This window comes from Podarcis raffonei, chromosome 7, assembly GCF_027172205.1.
Source record: "Podarcis raffonei isolate rPodRaf1 chromosome 7, rPodRaf1.pri, whole genome shotgun sequence".
Classification (NCBI taxonomy): Eukaryota; Metazoa; Chordata; class Lepidosauria; order Squamata; family Lacertidae; genus Podarcis; species Podarcis raffonei.
This window is the reverse complement of record NC_070608.1, coordinates 3,574,833-3,602,779: the sequence shown is the minus strand read 5'-3', so window position 1 is coordinate 3,602,779 and position 27,947 is coordinate 3,574,833. Positions and strand designations below refer to the sequence as shown.

The following is a 27,947-nucleotide window of genomic DNA, read 5'->3' as shown; positions in this document are numbered from 1 at the left end:
AGACTCTCTGTATACAACCTCTGTGTTGTGCATGCGAATCGGGACAGATGCTCAATAAACACCTGGAATTTTCCCTTGTGGCTACCTGCCATTGGGTGGGTGAGTGTGAAATAATCTTTGCCATGCCTGTGTTTCCACCTTGTACCTGTCCTTGACATTTGCAGGTGGAAGAGGTCTACTCCTTGGTGTATCAGACAATGACCCAACCCCACGTGAAGGATTACGTCCCCTTTTCGTGGACCACGATGGTGCATGTCAAATCCGAGCACTTCAAGGCTCTCTCACACTGCTACGCTGCCATGGCTCTTTGCGACTGCCCCCGTGAGTATCCGCTTTGGCACTCCCGTGCCCCCGCCCTCAATCTCTCCCTCTGCCCCCAAGCACAATTAATAATAATAATAGTTATTGTTTAGTTGTTTAGTTGTGTCCAACTCTTTGTGACCCCCTGGACCAGAGCACGCCAGGCCTTCCTGTCTTCCACTGCCTCCCGCAGTTTGGTCAAACTCATGCTGGTAGCTTCGAGAACACTGTCCCACCATCTCGTCCTCTGTCATCCCCTTCTCCTTGTGCCAACATCAGGGTCTTTTCCAGGGAGTCTTCTCTTCTCATGAGGTGGCCAAAGTCTTGGAGCCTCAGCTTCACGATCTCTCCTTCCAGTGAGCACTCAGGGCTGATTTCCTTCAGAATGGAGAGGTTTGATCTTCTTGCAGGCCATGGGACTCTCAAGAGTCTCCTCCAGCACCAGAATTCAAAAGCCTCAATTCTTCGGCGATCAGCCTTCTTGATGGTCCAGCTCTCACTTCCACTCATCACTACTGGGAAAACCATAGCTTTAACTATACGGACCTTTGTTGGCAAGGTGACGTCTCTGCTTTTTAATAATAATAATAATAATAATAATAATAATAATAATAATAATAATCTTTTATTGTCACTACTGCCTCTCCACCTGTGGCTTTTGTGCAATGTGCAACCAGCTGACATCAGTATGCATCTGGGGAGATGCTACTATCCCTCACCCCTAATACTTAACAATACGTTGCCATTCTGGTTGGAGGATGGATGGCGGCTAATGGATTGAGGTTGAATCCTGGCAAGACAGAAGTACTGTTCTTGGAGGACAGGGAGCGGGTGGGTGTGGAGGACTCTCTGGTCCTGAATGGGGTAACTGTACCCCTGAAGGACCAGGTGCGCAGCCTGGGAGTCATTCTGGACTCACAGCTGTCCATGGAGGTGCAGGTCAATTCTGTATCAAGGGCAACTGTCTACCAGCTCCACCTGGTATGCAGGATGAGACCCTACCTTCCCGCGTACTGTCTGGCCAGAGTGGTGCATGCTCTGGTTGTCTCCCGCTTGGACTACTGCAATGCGCTCTACGTGGGGCTACCTTTGAAGGTGACCCAGAAACTACAACTAATCCAGAATGCGGCAGCCAGACTGGTGACTGGGAGTGGCTGCCGAGACCACATACCACCGGTCTTGAAAGGTGTGTTTCCCAGTACATGGCTCCCAGTACGTTTCCGAGCACAATTTGAATCTGAAACCAGTGTGGTCTTGGCTTCACTGCTTCTCCCCATTTTGTACATCTCTGAAGTAAAACAGTATCTGACTGGCTCGGCATCCTGTCAGCAAACTCTTGGCCAGACTGAGCCCCAACCCAGGCTGGCACATGCCACCGCTGATGCCAGTCCATAATGGGCTTAGGGCAGCGGCGGCTGATTCCAAGGTGTTGTCTTCAGAGCAGGGAGGAAGATGCTTAGCTGAGCTTCCTTAGCGCTTCACTGTCTCCTCCTGGCGCTTTGAGTGGCCCTAATCCCAAAGTTCATTGCTAACGTAAGCAGATTAGCCGTGGCTTTGGCCGGCGAATGATAATAAATGCAGAGGAGATTACATCTTCAGGGCGATAGTCGGTCTGTTTCGCGTCTCAAAAGGACTTGTGTCATGTGGTCTCTGCCACGCTCAAGACTAGAGACTTGGCAAGCGGCGATTGCCCGGAGAATTGGGCAGTGTTTAGAAACCAGCTGGATTTTGAATAGTCTGGCATGTCTTGCCTTGCGGCTTGCTGCTTTTCTTCATCTTTTTGGAAAATAGCAAATTGAATAAGGGAGGAAAAAGAGAGGAAAAGTGTGAAGGGGAGAGAAACAACGAAAACCACTGTCAGCTCAAGTTAAGCAAGCAGTACAGCACAGCCATCTTAAATTAAACCTAATTAAAGTCAGTGTAAGTCATCCATGGGTAGCGTTCAATTAAGTTTCATTCAAAGTAGCCCCTTTGAAATTAATGGACCTATCTCTGCCACACTCATTCATTTAAATGAGCCTACTCTGAGTAAAAAGGGACATGGGTGGCGCTGTGGTGTAAACCACAGAGCCTAGGGCTTGCCGATTGGAAGGTCGGCGGTTCGAATCCCTGCGACGGGGTGAGCTCCCGCTGCTTGGTCCCTGCTCTTGCCAACCTAGCAGTTCGAAAGCACGACAAAGTGCAAGTAGATAAATAGGTACCACTCTGGCGGGAAGGTAAACGGCGTTTCTGTGCGCTACTCTGGTTCGCCAGAAGCGGCTTAGTCATGCTGGCCACATGACCCGGAAGCTGTCTGCGGACAAACGCCAGCTCCCTCGGCCTATAGAGTGAGATGAGCGCCGCAACCCCAGAGTCGTCCGCAACTGGACCCAACGGTCGGGGTACCTTTACTTTACTCTGAGTAAAAGCTTATGAGGAACGGCTTGGGAGTTGGGTGTGTTTGGCCTGGAAAAGAGGAGACTGAGAGGAGATAGGAAAGCCATCTTCAATTACCTGAAGGGCCGTCCCATGGAAGAGGCAGAAAGCTTCTTTTCTGCTGCTCCGGAAGGGTAGGACTCGAACCCAGGGCTTCAAGTTACAAGAAAGGAGATTGCGACTAAACATCAGGAAGAGCTTTCTGGCAGTAAGAGCTGTTCAGCAGCGGAACAGACTCCCACAAGACTCTCCTTCCTTGGAGGTTTCTCAGCAGAGGTTGGGTGGCCATCTGTCATGGATACTTCAGCTGAGATTCCTGAATTGAAGGGGGTTGGAATGGATGACCCCTAGGGGTCCCTTCCCATGCTACGCTTCTGTGATTCCTCCCAAGTAAGCCTTTTCCTTTTTTAAAAAAAATAATTTTAATTGAATGATTTTATGTTACAAAAAACATTACAACCATACTACCACGAAATATAATTGAGAAATAAAAATTACATACATCAATATTTTGTTTTTTATTTGTTATTTACCATCTTATTTCCTCCCAAACATTCCATACAAAACACACACCCGTACACACACACGCACACACACACACACAAATAATAATAATGATAATAATGGAAATAAGTATTTTTTCCTCCTTTTATCTTACAGAAACTTTTCTTCAATTTTCACTTCCTGTCAAGTCCCTTCACATATGTTTTATCTTACAACTGAATACACACAAAACAATAAACCTTTCTATATGGATTTTCCAATACATTCAGAAAGTATAACAAATCCTTAATTATTGTCCACCTCCTTTTGCTTCCTTTGTCACTCGAACGCTAGCACAGAGTCAAAACTATTATTGTATTTTTGAACCTATCTCCTATAACCATCCCATTTTTCTGCAAATTTTTTCCTTTGAGTTTCCTCTGAGTTTGCTGGTCAATCTCCACAAATTCGTGTAATTTAATTTGGCTAGTCTATTATTTTTGGAGCCTCCTGATTTTTCCATCACTTGCCAAGTCAGCCTTTTCCTGGTCTGTCTCCTGCAGCTGCGTCTGACGCGGATCTCCCGGAGCACGAGAAAGCTTTCCTCCAGTTCCACGTCACGCCGCCACAGGGCCCAGACGTCCGGCTGCTCTTGCAGGACCAAGAAGAGCGAAGGAAGCTGGGTAAGTCCCCATTCCCAGAATCCCTCCATCCTCTGTCCCCTGGCTGATACTGGCTTAGAGCATCCTTGGCCAAGCTGGTGTCACGTGACAAAGACACATGAGAGCCGAAGCAGCAAAGCAGGCTGGGAAGTGCTGGGACTGCGCAATCATTTGGTCCTACTATAGTTATTCTGGCCTAACTGCTATCTGTTGAGTCGCTCTGACATGTGACTTAGCAGCCATTTTCTCTCTGTAAGATTTTAGTCAGGGTCCATCTGCCTCATTTGTGAGCAGAGTCAGTATGGAATCTCAGTCAAACTGTTTGGAACCATGTTGTTTATGAAGAAGTTTATTTTAACTCAGTAAAGCTCTTACTCTTTCACTTAAAAACTCTGCGTTATTCATTTACGCTGGCACGCTAGGTTATGGGCCCAGGGTGGCTGCCAGATGTTTTGCAGTGCTGTTCCGATCATCCTGAGCTGGCCTTTGGCCTGACCCAGCTGCAGAGCTCTCCTTGCCTTTGCACATAATTACTGTATTTTTTGCTCCATAAGACGCACCTAGATTTTAGAGGGGGAAAGCAAGGGGGGGGGAATTCTGCGCAGAGCATGTAAAGCAAGCAAAGCGAGAGCCGCTTACATGGCTTCTGTCTCACTTTGCGCAGCTCTCACTTTGCTTGCCCATTCCTCCTCCTGCCCAGTGGCGTAGCGTGGGTTGTCAGCACCCGGGGCAAGGCAAATCCCCTAACCCGTGGATTTTAGTAGGGGCAGAGAGCTGCGAGTGCGAGCGCGCCCCCCCAGATGTTGCTGTTACGATATAGAAGCAATGCAGCTGCGAGCTGCTGGTAGATTAAAGACATCACATGATGGAATGTTGGGACTGTTCCGTGGGAAACAGAGGGACAGTCAATTCACAGTGCAGAGGGCACCGGAATTAGCTCAGAGTGTAATATGAGCTGTACAGGAAGTGTTTGTTCTCTCTCGACTGCTGGAGTTTGAGGAGAGCAGTCGTGTTTTTTTGTAACGCTGCAAAGACAGAAATAAAGGCATGTAAATACGTTTTCTGTCTATCTCTTTTTCCTGCCGGGGGGCAGGAAAGAGGGGGTGTGTTCTTCTCACGCTGAGAAGGATCGCCTATCGCGACCTCTGCCTGGATCTTGCCGGGAAAGCAGACAGGGAGGTCAACAGGAGACCAAGCCGGGTGCCTGGGAGAGTTGCCAGTTTCTCCTGATAAAGGCTTGATTTCCGACAGTTGCGCCCGGTGCGGCCGGCCCCCCCTGCACCCCCCACGCTACGCCACTGCTCCCGCCTCTCTGTAAAGAGGAGGAGACACCGGGACAGGTGCTTTGCTTGCTTTACAGCGTGGTGGGCTCCCATCCGTCCCTCCTCCCACTTTGCTATGAAGCCAGCAGAGCAAAAGCCGCTGCATAGCTATCGCTGAAGCCAGCAGAGCAAGAGCGTTAGCTGCGCAGCACCTCTTGCTCTGCTGGCTTCACAGCGAGCAACGGACGGGAGCCATGGCTCTAGCTGCAGAGGCATCCCTCAGCTCGCAACTGCAGCGGTAGCCGAGGGATCCCTCTGCCGTCCAGTGCATAAGATGCACAGACATTTCCCCTTACTTTTTAGGAGGAAAAAAGTGCGTCTTATAGAGCAAAAAATACAGTATATATTTGTTGGGTGTGCTTGTAGGCAAGGCTCACCTCAGAAAGGCTATAATGAGGCACGAGGAAGCCATGAGGATCCACAGCCTGTGCAAGATCTTGAGGAAGATGGACATTCTCCAGGAGGTCCTCTGCTTCGCCCACAAGCGCTCGCTCGGCAAGTACTCGGAGATCGACCACGAGGAAGACTTCTTCGAGACGGCGGACGCCCCCGACATCCACCGTAAGTGAGCAAGATCAGACACAAATGCACAAAGCATTTTTTAAAAAAATCCAGACTCCTTGTGATTAATAATAATAATAATAATTAAATTTTCAGATTTACCAACAGTCATCAGGCAAACAAATAAAACAATTTCCATAAGTTTCCCTATGTTAACTTTTTCTCCTGCATCTTCTCTGTTCGTCCAATTTTATTAAATCTCCAAAAAACCCACAACTTTTAACTACAAGCGTCATTTCAATCCTACTATTAATTGTAATTGTTTACAATGATTTTTTTCAGGTAAATGATATATTTCCCCCATTCCTTATTGAAATTTTGGTCTTCCTGATGAAGACCCCTTGTGGTTATGAATTACCTGCCCTTCACCCCAAAGTCCCAAGGCAGGTTATTACAGCATCAACGCACAATGTTTTAAGAATGCTTTAAAACAACCTGCTGAGTTACAGGAAAGGGGGAAATCTGTGACTCCCTGTCTTCTGAGCAGAGGGGGAATTCTAGGGAGCTTCCCTTCTGGACTCAGAGATTTTGCCATGGGTCATCAAAAGAGATCTCTTAGCAGGCTTAAGGACTTAGAAACATGCCCAAGGAAAGGAAGAGACAGCTGAAGGGATGCTGGATTCTGTGTGTCCAGAGTAAAATGCTGGGTTTCTGCAGAATACATGCTTTCCCTCGAATTATATCTACTTGCAGTCCTTAGAGATCCAGCTCCAGAAGCGATACGTACTGATATATTTGTGCAGTGGTTTAAAAGTAGGCTTCCCCCAACCTGGTACGTTCTAGATGTTTTGGACTACAAGTCCCATCAGCCACAGCCAACACACGCTGATGGGAGTTGTAGTCCCAAAAATTCTGGTTGACAAAGGCTGGTTCAAAGCACCACTTCCTGTGCCCCTCCTCTTTCTCAGCCTTGTTTTTCTCCCCCCCCCCTCTCTCTTTTAGCAAAAACTCACCAGAGGCCGGAAATCAAATCTCCCAACTTTTCCAAGGTGAAAGTCACAGATATCTTCCATCGGCTGGTACGTACCACAGGGCCTGGATGAGGCCAGGTTTTGGAGTGAGTGCCAATGGTAGAGTAGAGTGGATCCATTGCCAACAGATCCCAGAGTTCTGCCCTCCTGTCTTCCCCATTTTGTCCCTCCCTTGTAATGCGATAGAGCTCCATGTCACACAGTGAAATGGGTCAGCATTATGTGTGGGGCTGCCTCTGAAGACAGTTTGGAAACTTCTGCTGGTGCAGAATTCGGCAGCCAGGTTGCTCACTGGACTGGCAAGACGGTTTGAGCATATTACACCGATCCTGGTCCGACTGTGCTGGCTACCAATTAGCTTCCAGGCCCAAGTGCTGGTTTTGACCTATAAATGGCTCAGGACCGCAAGACCCCCAAGGACTGCCTATCCAAACATGAACTGCCCCTGACCCTGTGATCATCATCTCAGACCCTTCTTCCTGCGCCCCCTCCATGAGAGGTCCGGAGGGTGGCAGTGTGAGAACGTGCCTTTTCGGTGGTGGCTCCATGTTTGCAGAATGCACTCCCCAAGGGGGGCTTGCCTTGCACCTTAGTTACATCTTTAAGTGCCTGGTTCCTCTTCTCCCAGGCCTTTGGCTATAATAATAATAATAATAATAATAATAATAATAATAATAGGGAGACGCGGGTGGCGCTGTGGGTTAAACCACAGAGCCTAGGACTTGCCGATCAGTAGGTCGGAGGTTCGAATCCCCACAACGGGGTGAGCTCCCGTTGCTCAGTCCCTGCTCCTGCCAACCTAGCAGTTCGAAAGCACCTCAAAGTGCAAGTAGATAAATAGGTACCGCTCTGGTGGGAAGGTAAACGGTGTTTCCGTGCGCTGCTCTGGTTCGCCAGAAGCGGTTTAGTCATGCTGGCCACATGACCCAGAAGCTGTATGCCGGCTCCCTCGGCCAACAAAGCGAGATGAGCGCTGCAACCCCAGAGTCGGCCATGACTGGACCTAACGGTCAGGGGTCCCTTTACCTTTACCTTTAAGGCATTTGGGTGTTACTGTTTTGTTTATGATTATGTTATATAGTTTTGTGTTTTTATGCTGTAAACTTTCCTGTGATGCTCGAATGAGTAGCAGCGCATAAATTTAACAAGAACTAAGAACAACACCCAAACGTCTTTGCAGTCCCACATAGAGCAGATTGCAGTAGTCCGGTCTGAAATTCAGAGCACACTCGTCTGCATGGCGAGGGATTTGTCCCTACCAAAAGGACGATCCCACGAGCCACTGCCATGCAGCAGAGGTGGTACATCTCCGAGTGTCGGTTTCTGGGAACCCCGAGTGGGGAGAATGTTTTCAGGCTCCCCACGGAGGCATCTCTCTGGCCCCCCTGGGAACTGGATGCAAATTTTCTGCTCCATGGGGGCTGCTCTGAAGTTCTTCGCGCCAGGAAGGCGCATGCATTTCGGGCATGCGAAATGCGCCTCCAGCCCTGGAAGTTTCTCTCCTGCAGTACTCCCAGTACGTTTCCGAGCCCAATTCAAAGTGTTGGTGCTGACCTTTAAAGCCCTAAACGGCCTCAGTCCAGTATACCTGAAGGAGCGTCTCCACCTCCATCGTTCTGCCTGGACACTGAGGTCCAGCTCCGAGGGCCTTTTGGCAGTTCCCTCACTGTGAGAAACCAAGTTACAGGGAACCAGGCAGAGGGCCTTCTCGGTAGTGGCACCCACCATGTGGAACGCCCTCCCACCAGATGTCAAAGAGAAAAACAACTACCAGACTTTTAGAAGACATCTGAAGGCAGCCCTCTTTAGGGAAGCTTTTAATGTTTAACAGACTACTGTATTTTAATAATTTGTTGGAAGCCGCCCAGAGTGGCTGGGGAAACCCAGTCAGATGGGCAGGGTATAAATAAATTATTATTATTATTATTATTATTATTATTATTATTATTATTATTATTATTCCATCTGCCTCCCGCAGGGCCCACTGTCGGTTTTCTCCGCCAAGAACAAGTGGCTTCCCCCGAGGACGGTGCGCCTGGTGCGAGGCGAGAACGGTTTTGGGTTCACCCTCCGAGGGGATTCCCCGGTGCTCATCGCTGGAGTCATTGCTGGAGGCTGTGCGGCGGTAAGTGGCTGGTCTTGCGGTTGTGAACATGGGGTGCCTTGCTCATCACGTGGGACGCTGCCCTATACAGTGGAACCTCGGTTGCCGAACGTAATCCGTTCCGGAAGACTGTTTGACTTCCGAAACGTTTGACAAACGAGGCCCAAAGGGCTTTCGGCAATCTCAGTGGTGAAAATTGAGAAATAATAATAATAATAATTTATTATTTATACCCCGCCCATCTGGCTGAGTTTCCCCAGCCACTCTAGGCGGCTCCCAATCGAGTGCTAAAAACAATACAGCATTAAGTATTAAAAACTTCCCTAAAGAGGGCTGCCTTCAGATGTCTTTTAAAAATTAGATAGCTGCTTATTTCCTTCACATCTGAAGGGAGGGCGTTCCACAGGGCGGGCGCCACCACCGAGAAGGCCCTCTGTCTGGTTCCCTGTAACCTCACTTCTCGCCATTCGACTTCCGAGGCACATTCGAAAACGGAAGCAATTACTTCCGGGTTTTCAGCATTTGGGTTCCGAAACATTCGACTTCCGAGATGCTCGAAAACCGAGGTTCCGCTGCGCATGCAGGTGCTGCTATGCGAACCCTCGTTGGATGAACCTTCATCTCCCCGCACCTGAAGGATTTCTACCCCAAGGTCACTATAAGAAGGCCTGAACGTACAAATCGGTTCAGTACACAGAGAAAATATCTAGAAGTGTAGCCAGAGAGAGAGAGAGTCCGTAATGCATTAGGTTTTTCTCCCTAAGAAATAATGTTTTTATTACACGTCTTGTGTTTCATTTTGTATTTCTATGCTGTGAACTGCCCTGACGGCTTTGGATGAATGGATTTAATAAATAGTAACTCACACGGAGCAAGTGAAGTTAATTCTTTATGATAAAAACAGGATCTGCTCAGGAGTGCACAGCAACTTTTCTTCTGTGGGGCTTGCCTCTATGAGGCAGTTGTGGAAACTCAAGCTCCTTCCACAGCTTCCCAAATCCCGTCCTTTCCAGGGTTTTTGCCAAGTGAGCAGAGACTGTGCTATGTGCCTCCTTTTGCTCCTTCTACTTTTATCTCTTGGGATTTTTGCAGACTGAAATGCTCCTCGGGTGTTAAGCAGGTGGGTAACCTGCGAGGGTGGTGCTGTGGTCTAAACCACAGAGCCTAGGGCTTGCCGATCAGAAGGTCGGCGGTTCGAATCCCCGCAACGGGGTGAGCTCCCGTTGTTTAGTCCCTGCTCCTGCCAACCTAGCAGTTCGAAAGCACGTCAAAGTGCAAGTAGATAAATAGGTACCGCTCCAGCGGGAAGGTAAACGGCGTTTGGATTTGATATCCCGCCTTTCACTCCCTTTAAGGAGTCTCAAAGCAGCTAACATTCTCCTTTCCCTTCCTCCCCCACAACAAACACTCTGTGAGGTGAGTGGGGCTGAGAGACTTCAAGGAAGTGTGACTGGCCCAAGGTCACCCAGCAGCTGCAGGTGGAGGAGCGGAGACGCGAACCCGGTTCCCCAGATTACGAGACTACCGCTCTTAACCACTACACCACACTGGCTCCGTGCACTGTTCTGGTTCACCAGAAGCGGCTTACTCATACTGGCCACATGACCCAGAAGCTGTACGCCGGCTCCCTCGGCCAGTAAAGCGAGATGAGTGCCGCAACCCCAGAGTCGGCCATGACTAGACCTAATGGTCAGGGGTCCCTTTACCTTTACCTTAAGCTGCTCAGAAGCTGTCTTTATGGGACTTAAGCCGAATGCTTGGTAGTGTTTCCCATTTCCCGAGGTAAATTTCAGGAGGATCTGACTTACGTTTTGCATAACTAGACGGCCAGTGGTTTTTGCCTTCGTGGCTGATGTTTTTTTGTTCTAGTGGCAGTGAGTGTCACAGACACAGTGAGGATGTTAGCTGGTAAGTTACACCTGCAGTCTCGTAAGGCTGGTAAGCCTGAAGTTAGTTTTCTGTGGAGTTAAAAGCAGGTGTGTTTTCCTATCCCTACTGGATAGGAGAGGAACTCCCCTCCATAGACGCATCTCTCCGCATGAAATCCCTTGCAGCCTTGGGGTTCCTGAAGGTCTCTGTGCCCCTTCCCCTCCCTCTTACCTGTTCTGCGGGGGGCTTCCCAGCCTCCCTGGGCCTCACCTCTCCTCGCTGGGTTTCCAGGACGCTGGCCTCAAGGAAGGCGACTACATCGTCTCCATCAATGGCAAGGACTGCAAGTGGTCCAAGCATGCAGAGGTGGTGCAACTCCTTAAGGTGGCTGGGGACGAGGGAGCGGATGTCGGCGTCATCACCCTGCAGTATTCCGAAGGGCAGAGCGTGGTAAGCAGGGTGGGGGCTGGGATGAGCAAAGGCCCGTTGGAGGGGGGTCAGGGTAGTCCTCCTAGTGGTGGAGCAATAAAACTGCTGGCACATTTGCAAAGCTAAGCAGGGTCTGGTCTGGTTTCGGATTAGATGGGGGACCTACGTGTTGAGATTCCCACATTGCAGGGGGTTGGACTAGATGTCCCTTGGAGTCCCCTTCCAACTCTACAATTCTCTTAGGATTGCTCAGGAGACAGCAGGATGCATCACTTAGATCAGTGGTTCCCAAATAATAATAATAATAATTTATTATTTATGCCCCACCCATCTGGCTGGGTTTCCCCAGCCACTCTGGACAGCTTACAACCGAATATTAAAAACAATACAGCATCAGACATTAAAAACTTCCCTAAACAGGGCCGCCCTTAGTTGTCTTTTAAAAGGAGAATAGTTGTTTATTGCCTTGACATCTGCTGGGAGGGCATTCCACAGGGCAGGCGCCACCACCGAGAAGGCCCTCTGCCTGGTTCTCTTTACCCTCACTTCTTGCAGCGAGGGAACCGCCAGAAAGCCCCCGGTTCTGGACTTCAGTTTCCGGGCTGGATGATGGGGGTGGAGACACTCCTTCAGGTATACTGGGCCGAGGCCGTTTAGGGCTTTCAAGGTCAGCACCAGCACTTTGAATTGTGCTCAGAAACGTCCTGGGAGCCATTGCAGATCTCTCAGGACCGGTGTTACATGGTCTCGGCGGCCGCTCCCAGTCACCAGTCTAGCTGCCGCATTCTGGATTAGTTGTAGTTTCCGTGTCACCTTCAAAGGTAGCCCCACGTAGAGCGCATTGCAGTAGTCCAAGCGGGAGATAACTAGAGCATGCACCACTCTGGCGAGACAGTCCTGCGGGCAGGGAGGGTCTCAGCCTGCGTACCAGATGGAGCTGGTAGACAGCTGCCCTGGGCTGGAGCGCCTCCTGGTGGGTGGCGGCAGAAGGATTTACCTGGGGGGGGGGCTTGGAGGCAGGGGGGTGCTGGGGGGGAATAAACAACTAAATAATTGAATAAATAAATGGCCATTAGACTTTGAAAAGCTGGCATCACCTGGGGTCAAGCTCATCAGTTGTGTTGAATCAATCAAACTAAACAGGTTTAATGGGATTTATTTAAAATAAATGCGCAGTTGGATGTTACTGTACTGAATTTTATTCTGTTACTGTGTTCCTTAGTGGGTCGTGCAAACCACTGTTCCGAAAGATGTGTTTTACAGGTTAGGGGGCACCGGGGGGGGGGGGAGTTTATGGAACAAAGGAGGCAGTGGCCCAGGAAAGTTCGGGAACCACTAATTTCGGTAATTTTGTTTGTACGCGGAATTGTGCCCCCCCAAGTCTGAACAATTGAGTGCATGAAGAACGTAGAACGTAGAGTCAGAAGGGACCCCAAGAGTCATTTAATCCAGCCCCCCCCCAATGCAGGAATCATTGCATGTCTTATGCCAAAGCAATTAACGCTTTATGGTTCTGTTCTGCTGGAATTTGATGAGAACATTCAACAGTTAGATGCCAGTAAGCTACTGCTCTCCTTTCACTTCTCCACCACCCAAACCCGTTTTTTTTCCTCCCTTTGTGTTTTTGTTTAATGATTTTTATTAAATTTCCATTTAACAATCCAATCATGTCTCATTAATTAATCCGAATTGTGCCAATACATATCATAAAGTCCAAATATTTTGCCGAATTTTTTGAATTTTTGTTGGGGGTACCCATGCTTTGAGCTCTGGAGGGTCCAATCCTCTCATATTTCTGATGCTTTGATGTTCACAAGTCCCGTCTTCCAATCTTCTTCTTGTTATCGTTTTTCTTCTTAATAACCTCTGAGATATTTCCACAAGCGAGTTGAAGCAAACATTTTTTTCTCCCTCTGAAAGGTGGACAAGAAGTCTTCAGCGATGGGTCCTGGCGTTGCTGGAGGGGGCAGCGGCGGCCCCCTGAAAAGCAACAAGGAGAACTGCCGGAAGACCCTGATGCAGAGCAAAGGCGCCAGCTCCCTCCTGGCGTGGGGCAAACGCAGCAAGCGAAGCAAAAGCAGCAGCAGCAGCAGTTTCAGCCTCCCTTTCTCTGCCATGGGAGACAACGAACTGGCCTGCTGAGCGGCTCCCACTTCCTGCCCCTGCGCCTTCACTCCCCGGGCGGGAGAATGAGGCGCTGGGTTCCTGGCAGAGGATGCCCACCCCACTGGCGTTTCTGGCGGCAGCGGAGTCGAGGATTCTGCTGAGGCTGGCTTCTGAAAAGCAGGGAATTCGAACTCAGGGCTAGGAGGGGCTCAGGGCCTCTCCAAAGGCCAGGTGGCAGGGTGAGGGCTGCTGCCTGCAAGCCCCATCTTCCTGAGGGCATTTGGCCGCAGGCAAGAGGATGGAGCCGCCAAGCAGAGCTCTTTCAAATAACGCACCTTCTAAACAGCCTCCAACGCCAGCAAGTTCAGAGGGACCCAAGATGCCTGGTTGCAGCTTTCTAGTTTCCTCCTGCCCAAGGCATTGCTGGAGTCATAGCGGTGAGCAAGTGGCCATTTTAGAGTTGCGCCGTGTAAGAGGAGCGTTCGTGTCCGGTCCTTGGAAAACGGTGCCCCGGCTCTGCGTGACCTGGCATTGCAAACCTCTCTGCGTTTGGGACAATGCAATTTTCAACTCACTGCTAGGAAGACCATGAACAGATCTAGGAGATGAGTCATAGGAACAAAATGGCTGGTTTTTAGTCCCACCTGTAGCAAAATGACTCAGTTTAGTTCCACCTGTAGGGAAGCAGCGTAAGGGAGGCATGTGAGCAATTATCAAACCGTTTTTGGAAGCGAAACATGGATCACAAGCCACTTGCAAAGGAGAACCAAAACTGTGGTTTGAACTGGCTTTGTAAACTATGGTTTGTGCTGTGATCTGGGGCACATCCTGGTTATTATAGGCATTCCTCTGCAGGAGCCTTCGGACTCACCAATCTTTCTGGGCTCGTGAACGCAAGATAGAGGCTAACGGTGCAATCCTGTATATGTTTACTTGGAGGCATGTTAATAATGGCACTTGCTCCCTGAGATCCACAGCCGGAGGGACTGAGGGATGCAGTCCCTGGATCAAATTCTGCAGCCACCAGCTGCTTACCTCGGTGGCTTAGGCAAGCCTTTCTCTTGCCCCCGGATCCCACCCACAACTTGGAGAGTCATACTTGACCTGCCTTACAGGGTCACTTGTAAGGATTAATACATGTCAGGCGTTTTGGAAATAGTTTATGCCTGGTGACGCAAATCTACCATCTGCCTGGGGAAGTTGAGGTTTGGTGCTCTGTAAGCCACTGTATAAGCCGACTGGGACACGGGTGGCGCTGTGGGTTAAACCACAGAGCCTAGGACTTGCCGATCAGAAGGTCAGCGGTTCGAATCCCCGTGACGGGGTGAGCTCCCGTTGCTCGGTCCCTGCTCCCGCGAACCTAGCAGTTTGAAAGCATGCAGTGCAAGTAGATAAATAGGTACCACTCCGGTGGGAAGGTAAACGGCGTTTCCTTGCGCTGCTCTGGTTCGCCAGAAGTGGCTTATGACCCGGAAGCTGTACGCCGGCTCCCTCGGCCAATAAAGCAAGATGAGCGCCACAACCCCAGAGTCGGCCACGACTGGACCTAATGGTCAGGGGTCCCCTTTACCCTTTACCTTTAAGCCACTGTTGCCCAGTGGTTTCTGAAAGCACTTCAGCATATTCCAGCAGCCACTGAGATTGGGGCACAAGCAGGTTTTTTCCTTTCCTGCTTCTGTACTCCTTCTGCAGTTTGCAAATTGCTCTTGCAGCATGCAGCAATCTTCGTCCCACACTGCAGGCGATGGTGATGTCGGTGACAGAGCGAGGCAAGTCTACCACACAGCTTCCATCTATAAATTTGGGGTGGGCTCCCCCTTTTGCCTGGGGTGCCTCCTGCTGTTAGCATGGAGCAGAGGTTCCCAAATTGGGGAGGGCCACAGCCACCTTGGTTCTATAAACTGATCCCAAGTGCCCCCCTACCTTATAAAAAGCATTCTTCAGAATAACAGTTTGCACCGAGGAAGCGAATAACACAATAATAAAATTCAAAACGGTATTGATGAATCAAAATCCAATCAAAACTATTAAGTTCGATTGGTTCAAGAAGATTGGTGGACTTGAGCTGGTGGTGCCACTTTTCCAAAGTTTGAAAGCTGTTTACACCTCCAGTGCTGCCGCGCTTGCCCCTTAGTGCCCCCTAGTTAATGCCCCTTTCCAGGGCACCATTACCACACCTGTCAGGGTGTGTGTGTCCTTTTAAAAACAAACGAAAAACACCAACCTGCACCCAAATCTGGTGGAAGGAAATAAATAAGCTGGAAACAAAAGCAGCTCTTCTGCCAGTAGGCATGGTACCAGCCTTGTTCATCCGGTGCCCCTCTGTGCACAGCAACGGGCAAGCAGGCAGAGTGTGTTGTGCCCAGCTTCTGCCTGAGGGCTTTCCATGGATATCTCATTGGCCACAGCAAGAGCAAGTTGCTGGACGCGAGAGGTTCTTTTTCTCTGAAGTTTACAAGCGCAAAATATTCTGGTGGTCGATTCTGTTTTCATTTGCAGTGATGGGAAGCCAGGGTGCTCATCTCACCCAAATGAACTGGGCCTTTGCAGTTAATAGGAATAAGAATCTCTGGCCGAGTGACTCGCCCATCTGCAATTGACAAAATATTTGGAAAACTCTCGCTGTTCCTATTAGGCTTGCCCACTCTCTTCGGTTGCACTTTTGGGAGGGGAAGGAGAACCTGCACGTTTTGTGTGCTTGCCTCCTCTGCAATTATTGCTGGCAAGAGACATGCATGCGGATTCGAATTCGATCCCCAGCATCACTAGGTAAAAGGGTCTTGAGTAAGCGGGTGATGGCTGAAGAGCTGTGACCTTGGAGAGCCACTGCCAGTCAGTTGGCACTCCTGGACCGGAGGAACAAATAAACCAAATAAGAGAGACTCCCTGTCTGAAAACCTGGAGAGCTGTTGCCAGTCAGTGTAGACAATGCTGAGTTAGATGACTCAGGATAGGGCAGTATCCTGGTAGGAGATTTGAGGCTAAGGCTCTCCAAAGTGCTCTGCTCCCCTTTTCAAGGGCAGTCAGTGCTCGAAACCTTCCCAATCCTATTTCGCTGCAAATGCAAGGAATTGAACTGAGAAAGATCGGGAGGGCATACTGGTTTGTTCTCCAAATCAGAGGATGCTTTGGCCCATAAAACAGACCCTCAGTTAGGGCTTCCCTTCTGCCACCAGGCAGGCCCACCCCAACCCAAACATCTGTCCCACAGCGTTTCACAGAGAGCAGTTCCCCCCCCAAAAAAAAACCATGTGATATTTCCAGCTGACCAAACGGCTGCAGGCAGCTCAAGTAAGGAAGCCCAGATGCCACAGGGGGCAAGATACATGAGTATCGACCATCACATTTGGGTTTGTTTTGTCCCGTTTTCCTGTTGGTTCCCTTTATCTGCCCTCCAAAATCTGCAACCGCTGTCATTTTCAGTATCTGTAGAAGCTGCGGGGTGTGTGTGTGTGTGTGTGTGTTTCAGTTGTTTTGTTAGCTGGTCAAATGTGGAAATAATTTATAGCTTGATCTAATAAACCAAACTTTTTTTTTTTTAAGGCAGATATTTTCCACATTAGCTCCTGGTTTAGAAACACACACACACACACACACACACACACACACACCCTCTGCAATGCAGCAATTTGTTTTTTTGGGGGGGTAGGTGGAAATACTGATCATTGTTCTTTTAATTCTTTTGCAAGGATTTTATCCTGGAGCATTTTCCAGAACAGATGGGATCACCCATTTTTGTGGCCACCAAGAGGGTTTACAGATGGAAGTGTAGGTAAGGTTTAAGCCTCTCAGAGCATGGAAATGAAGGGTCCAATTTGCTAACTGCAAATTGAAACCTTGGCAGCCTGACACATTAAGCTGCAAAGCCCCATTGCTTTAAATCACCCTTGGTCCACCTCATACCCACCAGATGTTTTGAACTTGAACTCCAATCAGCCTTTGCTGACTGGGACTGGGGGGAGTTGTAGCGCAAAACATCTGGAAAGTGGCAGAGGCCACTTTAAGTAGCTCTTGTGTATCGCTGTGGCTCTTCTGTAGCAGAAATTCCTGGTTGTTGTCCATTTGAAGAACAGGAGTGCTGCTTTTTTTCTCTGTGAATGTTTTCCTTTTATCATGATTGGGACTCCAGAACCCGCGAGAAATAATTTAATTTGAGCCGAAGTGTTGAGTAGCAACATAGGGCTCGATTTGTGTTTTCGCTGCGGCTTCCTGGCTCCTGGCGATTCTTATGTCTTCTTAATGTGGATTCTTGAGTTTCTGATGCAAGAGAGAGGGCGAAAACACCGCAGATATGAAGAAATGTGTACACTTGGATTGGAAATGTGGGAAGGGGTGTATTTGCAAATAAAGAGGGGCTTAGTTTCCCTGCCCACCTTTAACGTTGACAGTGTTAATTTGAGCGTGGGCTCAACCCCACGACCTACTTTGTATCCGATTTCAGCCTTGGAAAATGTGACGATAGCAATAAAGAGAGTGCCTCTGAGCATGCGCTGCGGTTGTCTTTGTATTCCCTCCCTGCCAAGTAACTACAGCCAGTCTTCAATCATCCAAGCACTGTTGGAAGGTGGAGCATGGCCCAGCTGGAAGAAATAGGGGTTGTTGGCGATGCACACCCCGCCAGTCCTGTGCTGGCTGGTAGCTGACGTTCACCGATACCTGGAGTTTCTGCAAGGTACCACATTCCTGTTCTACATCCTGCTGGGCAGATCAAGCCCTGGCCAGAGAACCAAAAACCAACCTAAGGCAGGTTGCACATGGGACACACACAGGTGGGAGATTTGGGACTGGGAGAGAGGAACCCACACGTTGCATCTGGAGTCTTTTGTGCAACTTGCGGCACATTCTTCCAAGAAGACTCAAGACTGGGCACATTCTTGCATCAGCGCATGGGATAGACTGTGTACTGGGCTCTAAGAGTTGGGTACCAGAGAGAGAGAGAGAGAGAGAGGTCTGATTGCTAGTTTGGCTGTGGAACTGTAGTTGGAAGGGACCCCAGGGGTCATCTAGTCCAACCCCCTGCAATGCAGGAATCGCTACTAAAAGCATCTTTGACACTTGGCCATTTAACCCCTGTATAGGGAGTGGGTGGTGCTGTGGTCTAAACCACTGAGCCTCTTGGGCTTGCCGATTAGGTCAGCGGTTTGAATCCCCGCGACGGGGTGAGCTCCTGTCGCTTGGTCCCTGCTCCTGCCAACCTAGCAGTTCGAAAGCATGCCAGTGCAAGTAGATAAATAGGTACTGCTGTGGCAAGAAGGTAAACTGTGTTTCCATGCGCTCTGGTTTCCGTCACTGTGTCCCGTTGCACCACAAGCGGTTTAGTCATGCTGGCTCCATGACCGGGAAGGGTGTTTGTGGACCAAAGCCGGCTCCCTTGGCCTGAAAGCGAGATGAGCGCCATTACCCCATAGTCTCCTTTGACTGGACTTAACCATCCAGGGGTCCTTTACCTTTACTTAACATTCTTTTGAAAGCCCTCCAACAGCCCACCACCTTCTGAGATGGATACTTCTGCCCCAGGGAAGTGGCTCAGTGGGTTTCAGGGTCTCGCTCCAAAGGAGGAGTCAACAGCTGAGCAGGAGGACGTGCCCTCTGAACGTGAAAGGTGACTCTCTGGTTCAAGAAACATTTCAAGTACAGTGGTACCTCGGGTTAAGAACTTAATTCGTTCTGGAGGTCCGTTCTTAACCTGAAACTGTTCTTAACCCGAGATACCACTTTAGCTAATGGGGCCTCCTGCTGCCACCGCCCCGCCGCCAAACAATTTCTGTTTTCATCCTGAAGCAAAGTTCTTAACCTGAGGTACTATTTCTGGGTTAGTGGAGTCTGTAATCTGAAGGGTCTTTAAGCCAAGGTACCACTGTAGTGGGCTCACTGGAAGGACAGATCGTGAAGCTGAGGCTCCAATACTCTGGCCACCTCATGAGAAGAGAAGACTCCCTGGAAAAGACCCTGATGTTGGGAAAGATGGAGGGCACAAGGAGAAGGGGACAACAGATGGTTGGACAGTGTTCTCGAAGCTACCAGCATGAGTTTGACCAAACTGTGGGAGGCAGTGGAAGACAGGAGTGCCTGGCGTGCTCTGGTCCAGGGGGTCACGAAGAGTCAGACACGACTAAACGACAGCAACAACCACTGTACTGGAGCTGGGGAAAGTTGCTTCCTCCTACCCTAGCTAGACCTCATTGGCCAGCAAAAGGGTAGATGGATCTTGCAGTCTGACTTGATCCAAGATGAAGCTTCACTTTGTTTTGGTAACACACTCTAAAGAAAGGTGGAGAGGCGTTATGCAAGATGTGAGTTGGCCAACACCACCATGCTGTCATTTCTGGCTGAGTTCTTTGTTGCTTTTGCACAATTGCTTAATCTCGATGTGCTTTCTAAAAATGAGAATATGTAGTGCTTTCTGATTTGTTGTTGTTTTTAAAGGGGGAAAAAAGAATCCGACACAAGGTTCCCCAAAAGGATGTCCATATTCATCTTTTATTCACACAACATGGAGTTGCCTCTACATTTCCATGCTTCTTAATTACAAGAGTTAGTCAGACAACGTTACACAGTAGGTTGCCCCTCTAAATTGCCACGGGAGGCCCCAGGAAACGTCCCGTCTCCATTCAGCCATCACTACAAGGGACCCAACGGCCTTCCTTGCTTGCCCATTGCCCAGCGCCTGAGGTGATTGTCCGAGGAAAAGATTGGGGGGATCGGAGGGGGGTGGGGTGGGGGTGGGGAGAGATCAGCTTTGCAAATAGGTGGGGAGGAAGGGAAGGTTAGCATGGAGTCGCTTGCGTCTCTCAACTACGGCCAAATGGGGTTCAAGCAACCTCAATCCGGTAAGTCAAACATGTTCTGGTTTTCTGCATGGGCAAACATGATCGGCAAATCAAAATGATAAACCACCCAATAAGGAGAGAGGGAAAAAACCCTTATATTGAACCTCCGTCTGCAATGGTTTCCAGTTCTAGACACTTCATAGAATCGGAAGAGTCTGAAGGGACCCAACAGGCCGTTTAGCACAGCCCCCTGCAATGTAGGAATCAAGTTTACAATAAAACCAACTTGGGAAAGGAGACCAGGCCAAATCTCTCTCTCTCTACCCCAGCACTAGGCTCCTCTCCCGGATTTAGCGGTACTTGGTTTCTTCTCTGCCATTGGCATTTCACACACTCAAGTCCTGCTCTGCCCGTCTCAATGTGGGAGTTAGTGACCTAGCCACCCAGAGAGGCTGGGGCAACCTGCTCAGATGGGCAGGGTACAAGTAATAAATTATTATAAATCATTATGACACGGAGGGCTGCAGGGAACACCGGCATGTGTTAGGACCCCAAGCTGTGCTGAGCCACGGGTGATTTGGCGAGAGTCAAATCCCAGGTGTCAATAGATATTGCGCATGTGGCTGGCTTAAAAGGTCTTTTCCACACCCAGGTGGTTAGACTCCATTTTGGAATCCCAAGGCAAAAAGCCACTCAATTTTGACACAAGTCGTGTCAAGGCCGCTCACCTTGTCAGCACAGACAACACCCCATCGCCAGGGCATTAAAACATTTATATGCGCCCGTCCTTAGAAACCAGACAAGAATTAGGCCCGCAGTTCAGTGTGGATATGTTTTTTGTTGTGTTGTGTTTTTTAAATCCTACTGTATACTGCAAATATTACAATATCTCACAGGACCAGTGACGGCTTAAGATTATTTAATTATGGCAACGGTTTCTGGTGCTGAAACAACACGGAGACAATTTTCCCTTTCGAAACGTTAAGCTGGTCTCTCTGGGTGAAGAGATGTGATGTGAATGAATCACTTCTGGTCCTGCCACAGGCAGAGAGTGCTCTTTTGTGGAGCGAGGTTTGAACTAAGACCCCACATTTTATAAGGGTGATTAATGAACGGTTCGCCACAAGAGAGAATCCATTTCCTTGCTTGCAGAGAATTCTACTTGCAAAAGACTTGCTAGCACAAGGCGAATCCTACACTCCTACACTGCCTATGCTAAGTAGGTCAAACAGAAAGTCTTTGCAGCCCAGAATGAGAGCAGCTGCCAAGCGGAGTCCAGCTGTTTGGGATTAAGGGGGCAAAGCACAGAGCTCATTGCCCGAATCCCCTTCCTCACCAGTTCCAGAGTCTTCTCTCTCCTTCCTGATCCTACGGAACTATTAGTGGTTAATCCCAGAGACGTTACAAAGAAGTTGAAGTTTATGTCTGTGTTTGGCTGAAGGAGCAAATTAATTTTAGATAATTAACTTGGGTCGCTGCTGGTGGGTTGGCGAGTGCATGGCAGGGTCCAAAGGAAGCCAAGACACATTCGGACACTCCTAAGGAGAAAGCAACCCAGTTGCTGAGTGGACAGAGCTCAAGAACCGAAGAACCGGGTTTGTGTCTGCCTTGGCAAAAGCGGCATTTGCGAAAAGTCGCCATGAAAATGAGGCAGCCTCCAGGAGAGGCAGGGCCCTGCTGAAATCAATTGAAGCTGCAATCCTGTACTAAACCTGACTGCAAGTAAACCTCATTGAGCTCAATGCAATTGGTATAGGACCTTTGTGTTGTAGCACAGTCGTTTCAGCCTGCTTTTTAAAATTTTTCATCACTCATTTTCTAACTGAAAATGTTTGCATCAGGAATTGGGCCCTTTGAAGCTACAGCTGCTACCCGTACGTGACCACTTTATGTCATGTTAAATTTGCATGGGGGGAAAAACCGTCCGACTTGACTACAGGGAGTAGTGGGGGAGAGTGAGACATCGTGCTTTTTTAATAAACAGAAGGACTGCACCCAGGGTTCCTTGCAAGATCTCCACCGGTTGCTCAGAAAGCAGCATCCTGAACAACTGTTTCCGCTGGCAAAGCACTCTTATGGCTCATCCTAAGAGAGCAAGACCAAAATCCAGGATCCTGAATCCCACAGCGGCATGTCAGAGATGCCTTCAGGAAGCCCTCAAGGAGGACAGAAGAAAAGGAATCCTCCAACTGTTGTTGAAAGGCCTGCTTTGAGCTTCCACCTCCCTGAAACTTCTAACTCACCTGGACCTTCCCTGATGCTTCAGCAAAGTGGAGCAATTTGCTCCCGCCAGCCTCTGCCCACTTGCTATTTGGGTTTTGTTTGGTTCCAGCTCAACCTCTGGACCTCAGAGTGCTTTGCCTGAGGGCATCATGCATGGTTTGGAGCTGTTTAGCTAAGACCCCTTAGATACTGTGGCCTTTTGAAAACAGACACGCTTGCAATCCCTAGACTCTCTTGGCGGTGGATGTGTCTCATTTGCCCATCTGTTCCTCCTGTTAAATTTATGGCATGCACTGCATTTCTCCGTTTAAAATAAAATGAAGGGATCCAAGCGATTTATTTTGCAGCAGTGTCTCTTGAAACAGCTGCCAAAAAGTATGAAAATGAAGCAGACCTGGGTGAATTGCAGTGCCAGTTCCCAAGAGGAAAAAGGAGAGAGCAAGCTGAACAGCCCCTCTCCCAAATGTCCCAAGCAGTGAGGATTTCAAACAAAGTGGAGTTTGCAAATGTAAATGGCTCAGGCTACAGCTTTTTCAATGGCCCATTAAGGTGTTAAGGCACTTGTTTAGATTAGGTTCTTTGCTCAAGAGGTGTCCAAAACCAAGTCAGGATTCTTGTCTCAATGAGCCCCTTCTTTTCCTCACTGTGTCTGAAGAACAAGAACTGAGGGTTCCTCAAATTTGGACAGCGGTAGGTAGTTGCAAAAAGCCTAGGTGCACTCAGTAAGCTGCCCTGACTTTCCTGGACAGCAGAGAGGGAGAGCGAGTGTTGCTAGCTACTTGGGATAGGTGGGTGGGAGCAGTTTGGGCCTGACACCAAGGTGCTAGTCCACAGTGACTCCTAACGGTGAAAAGCAAGATGCACATCGCAGCAGGCTGCCTTTGCAGTTTTAAGTGTGGATGGATTGTCAAAGCGAGGGGTGCGAAACACACAGGCAGAACTGGCCACCACTCCATAAGAACGGTTGGCCGGTTTCCCGGAATGGCAGCAAAGTTACCTTCATTCACCAAAATAACTTAATGGAAAATTAAGTTGGATGCAAAGGGAAAGCGGGGTGGGCATGGAGTTGCAGCCCCCCCATCCCAGGAAAGGCAATGAAGCAAGTTGGGGGCTGACTCTTCACCAAATTCCACCTTTCCTCCTTCTTTCAACCACCTTGCTGTTGCGTTTTTGCTTTAAAGGACTAGAAAGTTTCTGCAGCTGCAGCGAAATGCAGACCGTAGGTGGGCGCTATTTCATCCTTTAATCTTAATTAGAAAGCTCTTGTCACCAGAAAAGGGTGTGTGTGGGTGGGGGAATAAATATATTTTTGGTCAAACTCAAGGAAGCCATTCCCCACCCCGAACAGCGATAAAATAAATAGCAAAGATAGAGTTTAGAGCATTTCCCACCCCCCCCATACAAATAAAGAGCCCCAGTGATGGGTAATAAGATATATATACACCTCTGGATTAAAACTATGTTGTTAGCAAATTTATAATGGTTTTTTTTTAACCCTTTAAACCTCTATATAATAAATTCTTACTGGCTGAGCGGAGGAGAGGCAGGAACCCTCTGGCCCTGGAAGATTGCACAGGCAAAGTTTCTCCTGGGGAACGGACACATCTGCGGCGGGGGGGGGGCCTAACCTGTGGCTATCCAGATGTGGCTGAACCTCAACTCCCATCAGGCCCAGTTGCACGGCCAACAGTCAGTGGTGATGGGAGATGCTGTTCAGCAACAAGCGGATCTGCGACGCCACATTTAACTCTCCAAGATCCCCTTTCCTAAATCAGTCTGTGGAGTTACAGAGAATTCAATGCCGTCCTCCGAATCACAGCTCGGGCTGCTAAGACCGGCCGTTGGCCAGGGCCATCCAAAATGGCGCACGGAATACTCCCACTGCCCTGGCTGCCTCCACATGGGGAGAAGACGACCGCTGTCTTCGGAGGCAGTTTGCTCCCCGCTATTGTTCTTCTCATCAAGGAAGCTCCTTAGGGTTCCCCAAATGGAAAAGCCAAGGGGGTGGTCTCTTTTGACAACAAAAAAGGTCACCCGGAAGGTAAACGCTGCTTCCACGCCCGTCCCGACTGCCCTGAGTACGACAGGGCACTGTTGTGCCACCATAGATGTCATCACTTCTCTCTGTGAGCTCTGATTCCAGAGTCTCGCTCAGCTTCTTGGGGTCAAGAGATGGGTCTACAGCAATGGGTCCCTGGAGGAAGGGTGGGGGGTGCTGCGGCCCTAGGGCAGGAGAGGAGGATACCCCCCTGGGTGATTTGGCCGGAAGGCTTGTGCTCCCATTTTGGGGCGACGCAGGGAATCGACGCAGACAGCTGCTCTGGCAAAGGAGCTTCCTTCTCCCCCAACCCCTACAAAAAGTCCCCGCTGACTCTCCTTCCACCTCCAACTTGCAATCCTCACGCTCAACGTTGCCTCCAAATATGGCTCCCGCTCGCTTTCACCCCCAAAGTTTATGCTTTCGGAGGGGGAAAGCACCTTCGACTTCCCCAGACTACAGAGGCGCCGTTTGCCCTCCCCGGCCGCCATTCATGGACCCTCTCACCGAGGCCTTCTGCAAAAACCCTTTAGGCTCGCGCAACTGCGTCGTCCTGTGGCAATGAGTTACACGGACCCCACTCCACTGCTGAAATAAGACACGCTTCTTGTACCCATATTCCGACATGCCAAGAACAGGCGAAAGAAAGAGGGGAGGAAGCGAAGGAGCTATCAAAGGCAAGGAAGTCTCTCTTCTGAGACGCTTGGGTGTGTTTTAAGAAGCGAGACTGTACGCCCAGGGGTTGGCGGGAGGCCTGGCCTATTCTCTGTGTTGGATAAAGGCACTTTCTCTAGATCGAGAGCCACGCAGAGCAGCCGGCATGCAACTCCCAAGCGTGCCTGACGCCTGAGCACGAGAGGAAACCCTCTTGTGTTGGCAGTGGTTGCCCGGACGCCCCACTGCAGCCTTGCCCAAAACAGCCATTGTCAGATGGGGAAGCTCTGTTTGAGAATCGGCACGCCAGTTCTCTGGAAGCAACAAGGGGGGTTCCACACACGGCGGAGGACCCCCCCCCTCTGAGTGACGAAGGCCAGCAGTGTGGAAGAAACTTCAGCGTAAGTGGGAGCACTGGCCTCCGGAGGGGATGTTTCCGCTCTGCACCCCATCTAGTCCAGCCCCCTGTGCCCCCTTGTGGGACACAAGATCACACACAACCCGTTTTTGTTATAATAATCCAAGCTGTTAGGGGTGGCCATGGAGCCGCTCGGCAGGCAGGGCAGGGGGTGCCAAGTGTCTCCTTACGGCAGCTGTCATAGACTTCTGACACACACCCCAAATTCCCGCCCCACATCCCAGGGGCTCTTGGGTGTATATAGCATCCATAAAAGAAAACGTCTGTTCTTGGCAGTGTTAAGAGTGGATGGGAGGCCTTTCCACACAGCTCAAGGCAGAGGCGTCCTCAAACATTTCAAAGAGACAGGGTTACTTTATCACCCTGAAATTTTGGGAGGTGTTGTTTTCCTCGCAGAAAACTTGCCTCCGTTGGAATAATATGAGAAGACTCCTGCAAAGATGCTACTCCAAAAGGGGAGAAATAGTTATGTAGGACAGCAAGCCAAAATACGCCCAGATTCTCAGTGCTGGGAAGGCTTTTCCCGAAAATGTGCTTTTGTTTCTCTCCCTTAGATGGTAACGTTTTGGAAAGGGGGAGCGAAATCCACAGCTCACCCCAAATGGAAAGAAAGCAGTTTTTAAGCCTCCTTATGAAACAACGGTTGCGGGGCCTTCATTAAGAACGGCCGCCAGAAAGCAAGAATTTGGGGGAAAGGAGTCTTACGCATGACACAAACCCAGGGTTCAAAGTGCAATGGGCGGCTTGGGCGGCCTCCAACGCCGACCTGTGTGGAAATGCCTCCCGCACCCCGATTCAACGCTTCTTTAATGCCGAGACGGCTCCCAAAACAGAAGTTTGCATGCGGCGGAGGGAAAACGCCAGCCCTTCTGCTAGGTGGGGAGCACAGACGCAGCCTGGGACCCGGCAGGGCTGCACCCCCTTTCCCAACCCAACCGACAAGAGATGCAACCCAAATTTAACCAGCCATTCCAGGAGAGGCGCAGAAAGGAGAGTCTATGGGCCATGGCTGCCCCCCACAGAAATTGGGGGCAGGCTGCACAGATAGCCAAAGGAGTCTGAGGGTTCTGGACGGGGCGCAGCAACACAGCAGAATGTTTCTCAGTAGCCAGCTCCGAAATCCCACGGCGGGAGCCTGACAGCATAACCGGCCCATTCTCTGGCGCGTTGGGAGAGAGAGGGGGGAGAAAGTGTTGGGGAGACCATGGCTTTGGCCCCTTTTGGCAGTGACTGTGCTGGAAGAGGGAAGGGAAATGGGGTGGGAGGACTGCGCCAAAAAGGGCGCCCGGGTCTGCGTGGCTCCGTCCCTCGCGTTCGTTCAACCCGGAGCCTCGGGTGGGAGGTGGGTAGCCTGAACTACAACTCCCGCCAGGCCTGTCCCGTGTGGGGGAGACAGGCTGGGAAGATGGGCTCAGGGGTCTCCAGTTGACGTAGCAGCAGAAGTACCTGTCTTACCTGACAGACAGCCTCCTTCACCTCAAGAGGGTCTGGACTAATGGGGACCTGACCTGTGGGTGTGGGGCACCCACCTTCCACCTTCTGCGTGATGCCCTCGCCCTCTGGGGGCCTCTCCTCTGGTCTCAAAAGGGCCACCTTGGAAACAGAGGCCCCGTGCTGGACCCAAACACTCCCTCAGCTGCCTTTATGCTCCACGCCAACCCCCAACTCCTGTCCTGACCCCTTCGCCCCCCCAAAAAGTGCAGGTTGGGGAGGAGGAAGGCAGTCCCCTGCCTCTCCCTGCTCAACCCCACAGTTCACCTGAATCTTGCCAGGTTGCCCATTAATGCAGACTCTCCGGATCAGAACTATCCTGCGAGGAACTCCTGCTGTTCGTCCCAACGACTGGGCTGCTCTGTTTCCAGGCAGGGGGCTGCTGTGGGGCAGTGTGGGTCATTTAGTCCACAGCAGAAGCAGCAGGGGAACGCCGTGCACCCCAGCGGCTCGCCAGAGAGGCAGGCCAGGTGGGCAAAACCCGGAGCGACCTCCCTTTCTCTCTCTCTCTGCCCGGGTGCCGAAAGGATATTTCCTTTGCTGCGTCAAGAACAGTTCTTGCGGACCGTCTGGCTCTGGGGTGGAGGTTTGGGGTGGTGGTGGTGGTGGGGCTTTTGACGGGTCGGCGATACGCCCAGTTCTGTTTGGGCTCGCGGGCACCAGCGCTATAGGACCCCTTCCATGAAGCTCGTGTCCAAGTGCTGGATCAGTACCCGGATAAAGGACATTTCCTTGCGGGTGTTCTCGAAAATGATGCGCGGGTCATCCGACTGGCAGCGCAGGCAGTTGGGGGCCATCACCATGGCCAGGTTGTTGACGTCCATTTTGGTGACCGCCACGTTGGCCGGCTGCACAAACACCTGGCGGGGGGGAGGGGAGGAAGAAAGGAGAGGCGTTATGGTAAAGGTAAAGGGGTAAAGGGACCCCTGACCATTAGGTCCAGTCGTGGCCGAGTCTGGGGTTGCGGCGCTCATCTCGCTTTATTGGCCGAGGGAGCCGGCGTACAGCTTCCGGGTCATGTGGCCAGCAGGACTAAGCCGCTTCTGGCGAACCAGAGCAGCGCACAGAAACGCCGTTTACCTTCCCGCCAGAGTGGTACCTATTTATCTACTTGCACTTTGACATGCTTTC

At 50.3% G+C, this 27,947-nt stretch overlaps 2 protein-coding genes across 3 annotated transcripts in view; one reads left to right on the top strand and one right to left on the bottom strand.

The window, feature by feature from the left end:
* Nucleotides 1-14,357, top strand: part of RHPN1 (rhophilin Rho GTPase binding protein 1) — a 50,511-nt gene extending 36,154 nt beyond the window's left edge. Inside the window, exons 9-15 of the mRNA XM_053395144.1 lie at nucleotides 165-321; nucleotides 3,762-3,881; nucleotides 5,549-5,743; nucleotides 6,686-6,762; nucleotides 8,693-8,839; nucleotides 10,979-11,137; nucleotides 13,037-14,357. Of these exons, the coding sequence (XP_053251119.1) occupies nucleotides 165-321; nucleotides 3,762-3,881; nucleotides 5,549-5,743; nucleotides 6,686-6,762; nucleotides 8,693-8,839; nucleotides 10,979-11,137; nucleotides 13,037-13,258 (1,077 nt within the window). The 3' untranslated portion in view covers nucleotides 13,259-14,357. The remainder of the gene's footprint in view (nucleotides 1-164; nucleotides 322-3,761; nucleotides 3,882-5,548; nucleotides 5,744-6,685; nucleotides 6,763-8,692; nucleotides 8,840-10,978; nucleotides 11,138-13,036) is intronic.
* A 9,825-nt stretch (nucleotides 14,358-24,182) lies between these two features.
* Nucleotides 24,183-27,947, bottom strand: part of ARHGAP39 (Rho GTPase activating protein 39) — a 206,587-nt gene continuing 202,822 nt past the window's right edge. For both annotated transcript variants that reach the window (XM_053395131.1, XM_053395132.1), the window contains one exon: nucleotides 24,183-27,676. In XM_053395131.1, coding sequence (XP_053251106.1) covers nucleotides 27,482-27,676 — 195 coding nt within the window. In that variant the 3' untranslated portion in view covers nucleotides 24,183-27,481. The remainder of the gene's footprint in view (nucleotides 27,677-27,947) is intronic.